Raw genomic sequence first — 16,007 nt, forward strand, 5'->3', positions numbered from 1 at the left:
CAAAGAATACACAACTGCCCACATGGACGATCGCTTAAGAGATCACTTAAGCGATGCTCGCGGACATGATCGCTTAAGCGATCATTACCGAGGCAGAATCATCTGCCCAGACCTATAATCGCTTAAGCAATCCGTTTGTATCGCTTAAGCGATTCTTTACTTTTACTCTTGGTCGCTTAAGCGATCTTGTTCGCGGCAGAATCAACATCTGCCCAGATCTATGATCGCTTAAGCGATTCGTGGCTTTTACTCTTGGTCGCTTAAGCGATCCCTTTGTATCGCGTAAGCGATTCTTCAAAAAAGAATCTTGGTCGCTTAAGTGATTTCAGATCACTTAAGCGATCTTGACTGAGGCAGAATCAACATCTGCCCAGATCTATGATTGCTTAAGCGATCCTTACCTATCGCTTAAGCGATTCTTTGTAAAAGAACTCTTGGTCGCTTAAGCGATTTTAGATTGCTTAAGTGATCATTTGTGGAAAACTCTTGGTCGTTTAAGAGATATATGCGGTCGCTCATATACGTAATTGTTTGGTACCATGCCTGTCTTTAAGTTAATTAATTTTGAAATGACTGCGATTGGGATACATTTCTACCTCACTTATTTCCCTCCCAAATCCGAAAAGAATTTGTATCGCAAAATTAAGTAATTTATATCAATCTAATTCATCACAACTCAAAATATAAGAGACATCAATGTAATTGAAAGTTTAAACTTAAAATCATCCATAATAGTGCCGAAACACAATAATTCCTAAGACATTTAACTCTAGTTCTGATTGTAATAAAATTTCCTCCACCCAAACAATTGCAAAGAAGAACCCAATTCCAAGTATCATTTTTCGTCCCATTTCCCTTCCATACATTCTCATTTCCCTTCTGTGACCTACCAACCAGCCTTTGAGAAGTTTTCAAATTCTGTTTGCCAGGAACCTGTCTGAGATCATTGTTTGGTACCATGCCTTGCCAGCAGCCTTGATTGCAGATGCTACCTCCTGCCAACCAGCCTTTGAGAAGTTTCCTCTCATTGTTTGCCAGGAACCTGCAAAATTATCCGGCACACACCTGTAGCCACGTCAGCTTTTGTAATTTAAAAAAAAAAAATCCAAAAAGTTATGGAGTGCAAGATTGAGAAGTTCACTTAGTTCGTCTTTTTCGGTAAACCTCCATATAAGCATGACACCTGCAGCATCAACACCACAACCCAAGTATTAACATCAACATCACATAAACTACAATATTCAAAGTCCAACTTCCATACCTTTTGATTGGGTTCTGGTCAGTCAAAACGGATCCATATGCCCCTGGAAGCACTCAACAGCTCAGCGTTCCCGACAGTTGCTCATTGTTTCGTCATTCAAGCCGTCCATCGGGGTGTTGGTCATGTCGAACTGAATAAATTTCAGGGCATATGCCCCACAATCAGCACTACAATAGGAAGAAAACAATAGCATTAGATCAACTTATAGAACAATTGTATTATGTAAGTTAGTTTTATACAAAATTTACCTTGACTCATTCTTTGGGATGGTAGAGTGCTTAACTGGCCACTTTCCGGTTAGTACTTGATCACCGAAGTGCTCAAACATCCCGCTGTCACGAAACAGCCGCGGGAACAATAATGACAGTGGCTCCAACTCGATCTCCAACTGCCTGTCTCGACAAATAATAGGGTTGCAGTCAAGGATCTTTAGCAACCCCTCCTCTAGATGCGCGACGACTACTATCCAGTGCATATCTCTGACGTTGATGATGCAGTAGACTCTTTTAACCTTTGCCCAACTGTGGCCATATTTGTGCCTTTCCCCCCGTACATACTGCATAATCCTGTCATCAAACTTAAAATCATCAAGGATGCAGTCCGAGTCTTCTAAGGCCAATCTTTTTCGCTTGGCTCATTTTGCTACACCTCTACCAACGGCCTTTTTAATTAAATTGCGATATGTCAAAACAAGCGATTGGCCAAACGCCACATCGATGATGGCACAGTCGGTATACAATAGATCACCATTACTGGTCTGTCGTTGCCTTATCAGTGCCAATACCTCATCGATGTGCTGCATCAATTAAAAACAACATGACAAGTATGGAAAACATAAGAAAAATTAAGGAAAATTAAGTGAAAATAACTCACCGAGTCCTCAAGCCACCTGCCCATCGTCAACAACTGTTCAAACCATTCCCGATGATAATCCCCTGTCTTACACTTTACATGGACATCACTTCCTGATTCATTGTAATAGGCATATAAGAGTTTTTTTCTTTTCTTTCTCTATTGGCCTATACAAATCGACCTTTGAGTCCATTTCTGCCTGCCCACTTCCTCCCCCTTCCTCCATTTGTACATCCTCGCCTCCTTCGCCTCCCACCTCACCCTCCTCTATTATTACTGCCCCACTTCCTCCACCAACCTCCTTAACCTCCTTAACCTCCTTCATTTTTGCTTCTTCCTCCATTTGTTTCTTAATTTTCTTCTTCTTTCCATGTGTTACTACCGTGTAAGGCAATTTGACAAACTTGCTCTTTCGGCTCTCTCTTTTCAGCCCAGGTTGCACTTCAACCACCTTTAATACTCCATCAACTTCCTCCTCCACCGTACCAACTTTCTCAGCCATCTTATCCACTTTCTGCTCCACCATTTTCATCCGCTCTTCTATCTTGCCAAACCTATCATAAAAGGCTATTGTAAAACTCTCAAATAGGACGTTTATGAGGTCAACTACCTCATTCTCCCGACGCCGACGTCTCGGCAAAGCGGTACTTATTGTACTGGTTTACTGAGGCATACGAACCTCTTCCTCCTTCTCCTCCTCCTCCTCATCCTCCTCCTCCCTTCCACCGATTGGAGCTTCATCATCCTCGGCGTCAACCACGTTCTCAAACAATGGCCCTACAACTGCCATCACATGCGTGACCCCTTCTAGGTCCCGCATCAGGCGGTCTATCCGTTCATCCCTTTCATCCTCCACTGGTTCGAAAGATATGACATACTCTTGTTCCGCTTCACCCCCAGTAGCGGTGAGAAAGGGACGGACGACTCCCTGCAATAAGAAACAAAATCAATGAGATTGAAGTGACATTTTAAAGCAACTGCATATTCAAAAGCTTAATCCTTTAATCTTACCCCAGCCGCTTCAATTTCAATGTCTATTTGGTCGTAATCCCAATGGATACACTTCTAGACATGCCACCGCAACATCCTAGGAAATTGTTGTCGCACATCCGAACTCTTTCCCCCCCCCCCCCTGCCTTAGCGAAGACAGGGACGGCCTCATACATCCAAGCCTACATTGTAAAAAAACAGTCCATATCATAATTCAAACACATATATTACAAAAAATATAACAAAAAGCTATTAATATTTACTTGCATTGCCCATGGGAAGCCAAACAAATTGTACGTGCTCGGTTTATCCTTCCCGACCCATTGGGACTGCTTTAACGCCATGTTTTTCCCTTGTAGGGAGTCCATGGTTCACTTAAATGATTCCCGTCCCCACAGATAAGAATTAAAGAAGTCAAAGTTGCTTGCAAACCTCACCCAATCCATATCAACGACTTTTGTTGAATTACCAGCCATTAGGATCGAATGTAAGAACAATACCAAGCACGGTTTGAACTTATCTAGATCGATAAACCGAACTCTTCTTATAATCTTCTCTAAATCGCATCCTGTAATAGACGCTTTCCCTTGCAAAACCTTCTCAGCCAACCTTATGGCTACCCCACTCTCTTTTATTGTCTTTGCCTTATCCTCATCTGGCATTTTCCCACATCCTAAGTCAGTCACCAACGCATATTCCATCATCTCAAAACGTAGTGGCTTTCCATCCACCACGAACCACATTTCTTGCTTTTTTTTGGCATTTTACTGAGTGCAGCAACATATAATGCACTCCCTGCCCTCAGAACGCCTTTTTTCCAATTTGTTCCGGTTTTCAAAAACTGACCGAAACAAGTCTCTTTGAATCGTCATTGACCATTCCTCAATCCATCTAAAATCCCCTTTATTCTCTCAAAAACATCCCAACTCGACCTGACCGTCACCCTTACAGGGAAGTACGGTACATTCTCGCTTACAATGTCCAACCCATAGTCTTTATAGTTTACGGTCCGCACAATCTGCGCAATCGATATAAACAAAATATCAGCAACAAAAAATTACCTCTGTGGTCGCTTAAGCGATTTCGGATCGCTTAAGAGATCTTGATTCTGCCTCGTGCAAGATCTCTTAAGCGATCTGAAATTGCTTAAGCAACCAAGAGTAAACTGAATGAATCACTTAAGCGATACGAAATATCACTTAAGCGATCTTAGATTTGGGCAGATGATTCTACCTCGCACAAGATCACTTAAGCGATCTGGAATCACTTAAGCGACCAACAGTAAAGATGAATCGCTTAAGCAATCTTAGAAATGGGCAGATAATCTGCCTCAGACAAGAGAGTAAAGATGAATTGCTTAAGCGATCTTAGATCTGGGCAGACGATTCTGCCTCGGACAAGATTGCTTAAGCGATCTGGAATCGCTTAAGCGACCATAAGTAAAAGAGATGAATCGCTTAAGTGATCTTAGCTCTGGGCAGATGTTGATTCTACCTCGGAAAAGATCGCTTAAGCGATATGGAATCGTTTAAGCTACTATGAGTAAAATGGATGAATCGCTTAAGCGACAGTACAGAGCAATACACTCCCAAAACAAATACGTACCCTTTCTTCACCGGCCTCCTCCTCCTCGCCGGACTCCTCCTCCTCGCCTGAATTCTCGCTGGCCTCCTCCTCTTCAGAACCGTTTTGCGATTCTTCTCTCTGTTGTTGTGTCGTCGTCGTCGTCGTCTATTCTGCCTATGGACCACCTTCACTGATCGAATGATCCATCGGAGCAGCCATTGAACTACTTGCGCCACCGAACTCTAGGATTCCAAGTGGCGTTGGGTTTTCGTCCTCATTATGAATGTCAGCCATGGTTTAGGATTGAATTTGGCGTGAAAATTTACAGTTTCGATCGGAAATCTGGACTGTATCGTTGAAAATCGCAGAGATTCCGTTTAGGGTTCAAGAAATCGATTTTAGGATTGAATTTGGTGTGAAAATTTACAGTTTCGATCGAAAATCACGACTGTATCGTCGGAAATCGAGACTGTATTCCATTTAGGGTTCAACAAATTGATTTTAGGATTGAATATGGTGTGAAAATTTGGAGTTTGGATCAGAAATCGCACAGTCTCCGTTTAGGGTTCAAGAAATCGATTTTTGCCCTAATCAGTTTCGATTAAGCGATTTGAATGGGTGGGGCGAACTTTTAAATTTCAAATTTTAAAAAATTTCATTAATTATGATTTTTCCCACATATGTTTTAATCTTTTCATTTTAACCCATTTTACATGTTTATTGAATCCTAACTGTGCCATGTCAGCTTCTCTAAATTTTAAAAATATATATATATATTTTCAAGGCCATTTTGATAAATTGAAACTTGGGATGGCCGGGGAGTTAAATTTTCTCAGTCATGCCTCTCATAAAGCATCTATTATTCAATACTACCTACTAGCTCATAAGAGTTCTTATTCCTAAGAACTAGCACCTTCGTCGTAGCTCTAATCTTCGATCAGACTTCGGTAACCCTTCCTCCCCTTAGTCCTCACTAGATAGCCTCTTTCAACTTTGTTGACTTGAACGTTTGAGTACCTATAGCAAACACCACACCGACGGATTGTCAGTGGCCTCAACCTCACAGGATCAATCCTTCCTCGTAGCCATAGATTTTTATCGTCTACATAAATTATAATAGACTTATAAAAAATTAAAATGATTGTGGTTGGAGATGATATGTGATATAATAAGTTGACATTTTTAATTTAAGTGAATATCTGATTTCTATATAAAATAAAAAATAACAATATTGTTAGAATAGATTTTAGGATTGGATCACATCATGTATCTATACAATATCCATGTAATAATATTTAGGCTTTGTCTCTAACCTTAGAGGACCTGTGTTTTGTGAGCTTGTCCATAGTCGCACCTAACTTCAAAATATGTTAAAGGCATCTATCTATCTTATTAATAACTAATAAACAACCGATAGATAGGGGTGGAAAAAAAAAACCCGAAAACCGAACCGGACCGAGAAACCGGACCAAAACCAAACCGAAAATTCGGTTTTTTTTGGGTTTCGGTTCGATTTCGATTCAAATATTAAAAAAAACCGGATATTCTGTTCGGTTTCGGTTTTTGAAAAAAAGAAAACCGGTTTTATGAACCGATATTTTAAAAAAATTATTGCATTTTAATTTTTACATTTTTATTTTGCATTTGCAATTCCAAACCCTAACACCATCTAACACTCTCACAATCTCAACTCTCACGGTCTCACACTCTCACTCAGTCTACCTTCAGTCTTCACTACTCACTACTCAGTCTACTCCAGTCTCCATTCTCCAGCTCGGCAAACGGCAGCTCCACTGCTCCAGTATGAGTCTACTCCAATCTCCACTCTCCAGCTCGGCAGACGGTAACCCCACTACTCCAGTACGAGTCTACTCCAATCTCCACTCTCCAACTCGGCAGACGGCAGCTCCACTGCTCCAGTACGGCAGTACTCAGATCTCAGACGCACTCGCGCCAACGCCGATACACAGACACTCACCTCAGACCTCAATAACCGTCAGTCTCTCTCTCACACTCTCAGAGTCTCTATCTCACTTGTCAGTTCTCACGCCGGAGTCACGCGGTCACGCCGGAGTCTCTCACTCTCAGTTCTCAGATCTGTTGCTTAACGGTCGGCAATCACCAGTCGCGGTCACCATTCTTCTTCCTTCACCAAGTCTCCACATCATCGTCTGTTTCCGGTGGGTGACCTCATCTCTTTGGCTTTTTTTCTTTGTATTTGTTGGTGACCTCGCCCACGACTCAGATATTTGATGTCTTGTAAATTTTTTTTTTTAATTATTCTTCTTGTTACAAATTTACAATGTGATGGTAATAACTAATGTGATGTGAGCTACCTAACAAGTTGTGGAACTTTTTTGTTTTGACAGTTGACATTTGACAATGGATTGGAATGTGCTTGCAGTTGGACAGTTATTGCTTGCTTGGAGGCCTCTTTTGAGATCTTTTTTGTGGATTTGTTATATTTATATTTGTCTTTGTTAACTGTGTTTGTATATCTTCTAAGTTTTCATTTCATTATTTGATTTGGAAATGTGCTTGTTAGTACTTAGATTTGTTTTGTGGAAATGTGTTTATTATGTTTGTTTTGTGGAAATGTGTGTGCTAGTTTTAATCATGTGTTTGATTTGGATTTTGTGGAAATATGTTTCTTATTTTATCCATTTCATGTGTTTGATTTGTAATTTTAGGATGTGGAAATGAGTTTATTATGTTTGATTTTGTGGAAACTAAGTTGGCAACAGGGGGCTATTTTTTTGTTTGTATAGTTTGTATATTTTTTAGTTTGTAATTGAGTTTGTATCATATCTTTGTTTTTGCAATCTTTGATTTGTAATTTTAAATTATTAATATTTGATTTTGATGTACATTCAAATTATATGAATTCAAATTCAATTACAATAGATATAAGTTTATTAACGTAATTGAATTTACAGTAGATATAAGTTTATAACTTTAGGTCATGTTAAAAAAAAATAAAAACCTGGAAAAAAAAAAAAGTGCAAAGTGGAGTGTGCAAATTGGGCTAAAAAGGCAGCCCATAACTTATGGGCCATAAGTGGAGTGTGTGAATTGGGCCGAAAAAGCAGCCCATCATTAATTTTATTAACCGGTTTAAAAACCGGTTAACCGAACCGAATTTTCGGTTCGCTTCATAACCGGTTAATAACCGAAACCGGACCGGTTTCGGTTCAGTTTATTTTTTAAACCGAAAACCGGTTCGGTTCAAAAATCCGGTTAACCGGTTCGGTTAACCGGATTTTTCCACCCCTACCGATAGACAGCTTTCAATGGCTGACAGCGGGAAAAAATTGAATAAAATCTAGATAGAGTCCTAAAATAAAACAAATTCTATCCTATATAAATTCGATTTCTAAGTTGATTGACACATATTGATCACGACTAACAATCTACCCAATGAAGCCATTAGATTGGCTACAAGGCCCACAACCAGTTACTTTGGTATCGTCATCTAATCATTTCATTGGCTTTTGTTGCTGGTTATCACTGCCAAAAAAAACTAGTTATGAATACAAATGGGCCGGTTGTTATTCGGGTGAAAGGTATTAATGAACCGGCTGGTGTTCGAGTTGAAAAACGTTGCTCAGAGTAATAATGGTGTGCAGGCCGGCATTCCTCACGTGGCTCAAAAAGCCATCGACGCCGGTCAAGACCTTGAACTAATTATCTTGGGGTATTGTTTTTCAACTTTCTAAGAATATTTATGGCCTTTGGAAAAATCTCTTCAACAAATAAAAGGAGTCAATTGAAATCCTTGGCTAAATTCCTAAAATACCGAACAAGCACACATCTCTTCACACGATGTAGGTTATATAGCTCGTTGCAGTCAAGTCACATAGCCCAACTCTTGTCATCAAGTAAGCATAAGTGACAAGTTGAATAGCAATTCATCATGCAAGTGTAGGGATTGAANCCTCAGGCAAAGAAGTGAGGAAGCCACGAGAGGAAGCGGGCGAAACTTCGGCAGTGTAAACAGGAGCGATCATGTGAGTGTAACCGACGCCAATACCAGCAACAAAACGACCCACCATTAGGAACGCATAGTTTGTGGCGAAACCCATCAGCAGAGCTCCTGCAAAGAATGTGGCCCCAGCTAGTACGATGGTGTAGCGCCGCCCGATCCAGTCGGAGGTGCGGCCGGCTGCCGCCGCACCAAACAGTGAGTAAAGGTTTATGATCCCCACCAGAACCTCCACTTCCACGTCGCTGATTTTGAGATCCTTTTTTATGTAGATTGCCGCCCCACTCATTACTCCAATGTCTGTCAAACAATAAAAAAAAAAACACACATGCATAAGATTTATCAAATCTCAATATTATACAAGTTTCTTTCTTTGTTTGTTTTCGTTAGTAATTAAGTTAAGTTACCATAGCCGAGAAACATGGAAGTCATGGAAGCTAGAATGGAGCAAGCGAAAGCAAACTTGTTGAGTTTTTGTTTCTGGGGAGGATCAAAATCTGCAAGAGTTTTGGGACGTTGGTCAGTAGCAGTATTCTCCGCTCCCAGGCTAGCCATGTTTGAAAACAAGCAAGCAGGCGAGAGAAAGAGAGAAAAGGAGATTAAGAGTGCATGGTGTTAGCTATCTGGTTTTTGAAGAGTGAATTTGAAGCTGCCACGAAAGTTGGAAGAGAGTTGAACTTATATAGAACAAGAAGGAAGTCCAGACTTCGTCTTACATCATTTCTTGGACCAATGAGTCCAACTATACTGTTTATCCATATAGAATTTGAAAATTCAAAGGTGTTGCAGTCTGAAAAGGGTCAGCGCGTTTTCTTACCCAAGGACCAAGGGAGGCTCCTTAGAGCTATCTCTAAAACTTTTTTTTTTATATATATATAAATAAAGAGTAATTTCATTAATTTTTAAATATAAAAATCAAAATTTTTATTCAAATCCAATAGACTCTTTAAATTTTAGAAGTGAATATTTTTTTCAAAAAGAAAACTTAATAAGAGAGATAAATCATAAATAAAATGCATAGAAACTTGTAATTTATTATTTAAAATTAGGATAAACAGTGAAATTTGATTCTCTAAATATGGAGAGTCAAACTCACTCTTTAATTTTTATTTAAAAAATAAAGAGTCTGTTTGACTCTTTTCTATGGATAAACTTCTTATAATAAAGAGTTTAGGTTAGAGCATCTCCAAATGGCTCTTTATATGAGTCAAACTCTTTATTATAAAGAGTTAATGCATACAAATAAGAGTCCAATGAATCTGTATTCTTTAAAAATAAATTAAAGAGTGGATTTGATTCTCCACATCTAGAGAGTCAATCTCACTCTTTATCATAATTTTAATTAATTAAATTACAAGTTTCAATAAATTTTATTTATTGTTTCTCTCTCCTATTAAGTTTTTTTTTTTAAAAAAAAAAAAAATTTCCTCCCACCACGATGGTCTTTTGAGTTTCTATATATTTATGTTCTGTTTTCTTTTCTCTAAAATCATAAATGCTTTATAGGAAAATTCAAAATAAAGAATTAAAATAAAGAGTCCATTAGACTTAAATAAAATTTTTGCTCTTTATATTTAAAAATCAACAAACATGCTCTTTATTTATAGGAAATATACTCTTTAAAATAAAGAGTACCAATGGAGATGCTCTTATATAAATAGTCATTTAGAGATGTTCATATTAATTAGATAATTGACTAATTGATTAATTAGGTAATTAATTAATGGACTCCATATTTTTATATTGTCAAGTCAATACTCAAAGTCGAGCCTCCCTTCCTTCCTTGCAATTTACATTTCACATACTCTTCAATTATTGGCATGGACTCTCTTTGTCTTCGACAATGACTACAACTACAGCCTCCATCTCTGCCCATCTCTTACATGTTCATTTATTCATTCATTATCATTTGTTCTATAAATATATAACTACACCAAGTGAAATTTTGAGTGCCAATGTGTCTCAATATTTGTTATGTTCTTGCTGCTTCAATCTTCATTTTGACATTAGGTTAGGAAATATTTCGATTGATTTTGAAACACCCACCTAGTGAAACTTTTTCTTTGGGTTAGACTTGTAAGATTTAAAGTGGCCACATGCCACAATTATTCAGTTAACATTATGCAGTTAAGGAGCGGTTTTAAAGAGTTGTTCAAGGTAAACTGTCTATCTTAATCCTTGATAGAAGTTATGAAAGGTAGTTGTTAGGAACAGAATATCAACTATAATTGGCATAGGCTAGATGATATCTCTCAAACATTCTCTCACGACTCATCATCCTGAAATTCACATTTGGTTACTTTTATCACTTAGGTTAACGACAATATAAATTTGACTTCTATCATCTCTGGATTAATTCTCTTATAACGCTTGGACAATATGGTTGGAGGTAAGTAATCCAGTTTGGCATTAAGAACACATACATTCAGTTATTTCCAGAATTTGCAAATTAAAATTCTGATACGCAAGCTGATTGAACCACTTCTTAAACTTGTCATGTAGTAGAAGGTTAACTTTTCTTTTAGAAATAATGTAAGCCAAACTTTAGAAATAGGAAACATAACACATGTATAAGAAATAATATAAGGTCTCCTTTGCTTTTGCATTATTATTGGTAGTCAATTCAATCAACCCATGCAAGCTAATGGACCACTCATTCTCAAAGCAACATAACCACATAATTTAATTTATTAAAAATATATAGAGAAAATAAGAAAAGGCAGAACCAAACACAAAAGAAATGACTTCAAAAGAAAGGAAAAGCACATAAACAAAAACAAAAAAATACCCACCATCCCCAGCTCAAAGGATCCAATCACATGCCAATTTTCAACGTTAATTGCTTTCATAATCAAACTCAATTTGTTGATCACAACATTCAGCTTCCCAAATTTTTTTTTTTTTTTTTAATGATTGGGAGTTTTTGGGTCAGTTTATGCGTACCTCAACTAATCTTCGAGATCCTGAAACTACCGGCCGAGAAAGAACTTCAGTGTTTACCACTATCAATACTTGAAGAGGAACTCGAATTCAAAACCTCTTGAGTAATACATCAAAGAGTTTCTATCAAACCATTCATTAGCTTCTCTAATTGTTGCAGCTTTTCCCGATTTGTCCTAGTATAGGACAAATCATAGTACCCAAATAACATTAAGCAAAGATATTGCTCCACCAAAATTTTCATCCTTAGTTGGTGATACCCAGATGGATTTCAATTAAAACATTCATTTATTTAGGAGCTGTTTGCTTTCTTTTTGTGTAAATTTTTTTTTTTTTTTTTTTTTTTTTTGGTAACCGGGATATCTAGGCTAATTTGTACGTATTTCAACTAATTTTCAAGTTATTAAACAACATATAAGCTCAAAGTATCAAGTAAATCCCAATATGATAAATGTCCTCAAAGTTTGAACCCAAAAACTTAAAGAAGGTAATAAACCTACTTAACGATCTTGTTTAATAAAACTGAATTGGTTTAAAATCTTAACAAATTTTATGATATAAAATAACTTATGAGCATCAAAATCATAGCAACGTAATAAACCAAACTTGGACAAACTATAGATAGAGTATATTGTATTTCACTGCATAATTTATGATTTTTCATTGCATCAGGTTTTGTCATTTTTTTCTTCTCCTCCTTCGTCCCTCTCACTCAAACATCATTATCCTTTTAGAAAGTTACACGAAAATATTTAAAACGGCATCATATTTACCAAGTTATCCTCTAGTTAGTAATGGGCTTAGACACAGCCCCTAACTGAACGTTACTAGAACCGTCACTGTTTCCGTCACCGTTGCCGAAAAGTTTAGTGTTTCTCTTCTTGCGCTTGGAATCCCTCAACCAATGGAAGTTACCGAAAAGGACCTGCATCTCTTCAAGGGTTTTACCCTGTGTTTCCGGGAGCATGGTATAAAAGAACAGCCAGGCTACCGTTGCGATTCCCGCGAAAAGGAAGAAGGCTCCGCCGATTGATATGGCCTTGTAAAGTGATATGAAACTCATTGATAGGACCCCACTTGTAACCCTATTCATTGCAACTCCCATACTCGCTCCCTGAGCGCGTAGCTGCAACGGGAAGATCTCTGAGCTGTAGACCCACGTGATGGGCCCCATACCGATCGAGAAGAACGCGACGTATGATAACACCGCGGTGAGGGCTAAACCAACGGCCCATGGTATCCTTACGTGGGAGTGATCAATGACCGTTAAAGAGAATCCGAGGGTGGCAAGGGACAGGATCATACCCGCCACGCTACTCAAAAGCAACGGCCGCCGTCCGATCCTATCAAGCAAAAATGTGGCCACTAAGATGAAAAGAGTCTTGACAAATCCGACGGCTACAGTTGCGAGTAATATGAGGTCATCAGATGTAATCCCGGCTTTTTCAAAGGTCCTGGGACTGTACAAAACGACGGCGTCTATACCCGACGACTGCTGGAAGAAATGAATACCAACGGCGCAGATTAAACAGTGACGAACCGCCGGTGTAGGATGAAGGAGGAGCTCTCTCCATACACCCTCACCGTGGCTACGTTTCTCAACCTGAACGACGTCGTCGTTGCATTCTTGGGGAATGCCAGCAGCTTCTTTAATATCGGCGAGTCTTAAGGCGGCTTCTTCTTTGGAGTCGGAGGTTCTGTTCAGGACTTTCCTGGCGTCTCCGAGTCGACCCTGCATGACCAGCCAACGAGGTGATTCAGGCATGGCTAAGACGGCGACGGCCAGCAGCACGGAGGGGATGGCGCCGATGCCAAGCATCATTCGCCATCCCAAGTGAAGTGACAGCTTCGAGAATGCGTAGTTTGAAACGTATCCCAGTAATATCCCTGCATTAATGAACACCTGTGGTGCAGTAATAAAAGTTTCTATTTTTAGTATTGGAAGAGTACTCTTTTATGGAAAATTCCACGAAAGTGGTGACTTTACGAGCTCTAATTAATGCGTAAAGTTGTCAAGGAGATGAAGAACAAAGTAATTCAAATTACCTCAGGGAAAGAAGTGAGGAAGCCACGAGAGGAAGCGGGCGAAACTTCGGCAGTGTAAACAGGAGCGATCATGAGAGCATAACCGACGCCAATACCAGCAACAAAACGACCCACCATTAGGAACGCATAGTTTGTGGCGAAACCCATCAGAAGAGCTCCTGCAAAGAATATAGCCCCAGCTAGTACGATGGTGTAGCGCCGCCCGATCCAGTCGGAGGTTCTGCCGGCCGCCGCCGAACCTAACAGTGAGTAAAGGCTGAGGATCCCCACCAGAACCTCCACTTGCACGTCGCTGATTTTGAGGTCCTTTTTAATATAGATTATCGCCCCACTCATTACTCCAATGTCTGTCAAACAAAACAAAACAAAAAAAAAAAACACATGCATAAGATTTATCAAATCTCAATATTATACAAGTTTCTTTCATTGTTTATTTTCGTTAGTAATTAAGTTTAAGTTACCATAGCCGAGCAAGATGGAAGTCATGGAAGCTAACATGGCGCAAGCGAAAGCATACTTGTTGCGTTTTGGTTTCTGCGGAGGATCAAAATCTGCAAGGGATTTGGGACGTTGGTCAGCATGAGTAGTAGTAGCAGCAGCAGTAGTCTGGGCTCCCTGGCTAGCCATGTTTGAAAATAAGCAAAGCTAGCGAGAGAGGAAGAGAAGGAGATTAAGAGTGTATGGTGTTAGCTATCTGGTTTTTGAAGAGTGGAATTTGAAGCTGCCATGAAAGTTGAACAGAGTTGAACTTATATAGAACAAGAAGGTAAGGCTTAGACTTCGGCTTACATCATTTCTTGGACCAAATGAGTCCAACCACACTGTTTATCTAATTAACCATTTATATAATATGAATTAATGGATTAATTTATCGTAAAATTAATCCATTAATTTGACGGAAACTTTCGTTTCAAACTTCAGTTCATAAAACGAACCTAATAAAAATCGTTTTTACATTAAAAAAATATATCGGACACACATTAAAATAACTTAAAACAATAACATCAAATAATAACGTACGTACAAAAATTTACGATAAAAGTATATGTCTTTTGCATGAGTCTTCGGATACCGAAAAGTTGAAGATTGGTAAGATTCAAGTTGTTTTAACATAAAGTATATTTATTTTATGTGTATTTCAACAAGTTTGTTTGAATAACATATCCAACCAAGGAGAGAGTGGATGTATAATATATAGTATTGCAAATTGCAAATAGTAAATTAATAATTGTACATATCTTTGAATTTATTATAATTTTTATAAAATAATTTAGTGGTAAGAGTTGGATATTTTGAATCTTGGTAAGGATCCAGAAATACAGCAGAATCGAAGCAAATTGGGCTTATTGTGGTCCCAAAATATGACAAATTTATGCACTGGCGTTCTTTTTTCTTTTTTCTTTTTTCTGGGGACTAAACGACAAGTTCCGACCCAAGGTTTGAGAAAATCCCAAATTAGTCCCATTAGTTTCATTTATTCCAGATTCGTACCCTTAAAGTGATGGAAAAATGTTTGATGTAATGGTAAAGGGGTAAATTGGTCATTTTACATGGGCGGCACACGTTAGTAGACCACCGCCTCTAACAGTCCTCCGGCGCACATTAGCAGTCGTTGTTCCCAACGTTTTTCGCTCTTTTTCGACAATTCTTCCACCCAAAATAACCATTATCACCACCATTTGAACCCCCATTCTCCCCTCTATAAAATCATACCATTCTCAACCCCTCATCACTCACCGATCTCCGGCCACAGCAACGAAAAAAGGCCGATGAACATGAACTCTCGGCCGACGAATGACGACTAAACGGTTGTTAGGGACATAGGGGTTTTATAGATTTGGGGACGGTGGTTGCATTGGTGGTGTCCAATTGGATTTTCACCGCCGGAATCGATCAGAATTCGGTGAAGAACATTGAAACCCTAAGCTTAACGGTGCTGACGATTGGAGGGGCAAATGAGTCGGGAACTAGAGGGGTTTTGGACGACGGACTACGGGGAAGGTGATGGACGTGACCAGGGGGTTTGACGTCGTCGGAAACAGCCCGGATCGGGCTGTTTCTGGCGAGGGTGTATAGTGACCGAGGGTGTTTTTGATATAATTTGAAAATAAAATGGTAAGTTTTGTAATTCTACTAATTTAGGGGTTAAAACATAATTTATTAATTTAGGATTAAGGGCATTATGGTAATTGCACCCTCTAGACCCTAAAAATTCATAATACTGTTACTTTAAGGGTGGAAATCTGGAATAAATAAAACCAATGATACTAACTTGGAATTTCGTCAAACCTTGGGTGGGAATATGTTGTTTACTCTTTTCTGGGTTATATACTTTGCATCACGTTGCAAAATAATAATAATAATAATAAT

At 38.8% G+C, this 16,007-nt stretch overlaps 2 protein-coding genes across 2 annotated transcripts; both read right to left on the reverse strand.

Moving 5' to 3' along the window:
* Positions 1 to 6,788: 6,788 nt before the first annotated feature.
* On the reverse strand, positions 6,789 to 9,354 carry LOC116116155 (putative polyol transporter 1). The gene is made up of 3 exons (XM_031402252.1): positions 9,059 to 9,354; positions 8,605 to 8,951; positions 6,789 to 6,926 (listed from the first exon to the last, which is right to left on the reverse strand). The coding sequence occupies exons 1-3, from the start codon at positions 9,204 to 9,206 to the stop codon at positions 6,834 to 6,836; spliced, it is 588 nt and encodes a 195-aa protein (XP_031258112.1). The 5' UTR covers positions 9,207 to 9,354; the 3' UTR covers positions 6,789 to 6,833.
* A 2,843-nt stretch (positions 9,355 to 12,197) lies between these two features.
* Positions 12,198 to 14,408, reverse strand: LOC116116664 (polyol transporter 5-like). Its single transcript, XM_031402716.1, has 3 exons — positions 14,099 to 14,408; positions 13,638 to 13,984; positions 12,198 to 13,494 (listed from the first exon to the last, which is right to left on the reverse strand). The coding sequence occupies exons 1-3, from the start codon at positions 14,262 to 14,264 to the stop codon at positions 12,376 to 12,378; spliced, it is 1,632 nt and encodes a 543-aa protein (XP_031258576.1). The 5' UTR covers positions 14,265 to 14,408; the 3' UTR covers positions 12,198 to 12,375.
* Between the last annotated feature and the right edge of the window lie 1,599 nt (positions 14,409 to 16,007).

This window comes from Pistacia vera, unplaced genomic scaffold (genome assembly GCF_008641045.1).
Source record: "Pistacia vera cultivar Batoury unplaced genomic scaffold, PisVer_v2 Contig123, whole genome shotgun sequence".
Lineage (NCBI taxonomy): Eukaryota > Viridiplantae > Streptophyta > Magnoliopsida > Sapindales > Anacardiaceae > Pistacia > Pistacia vera.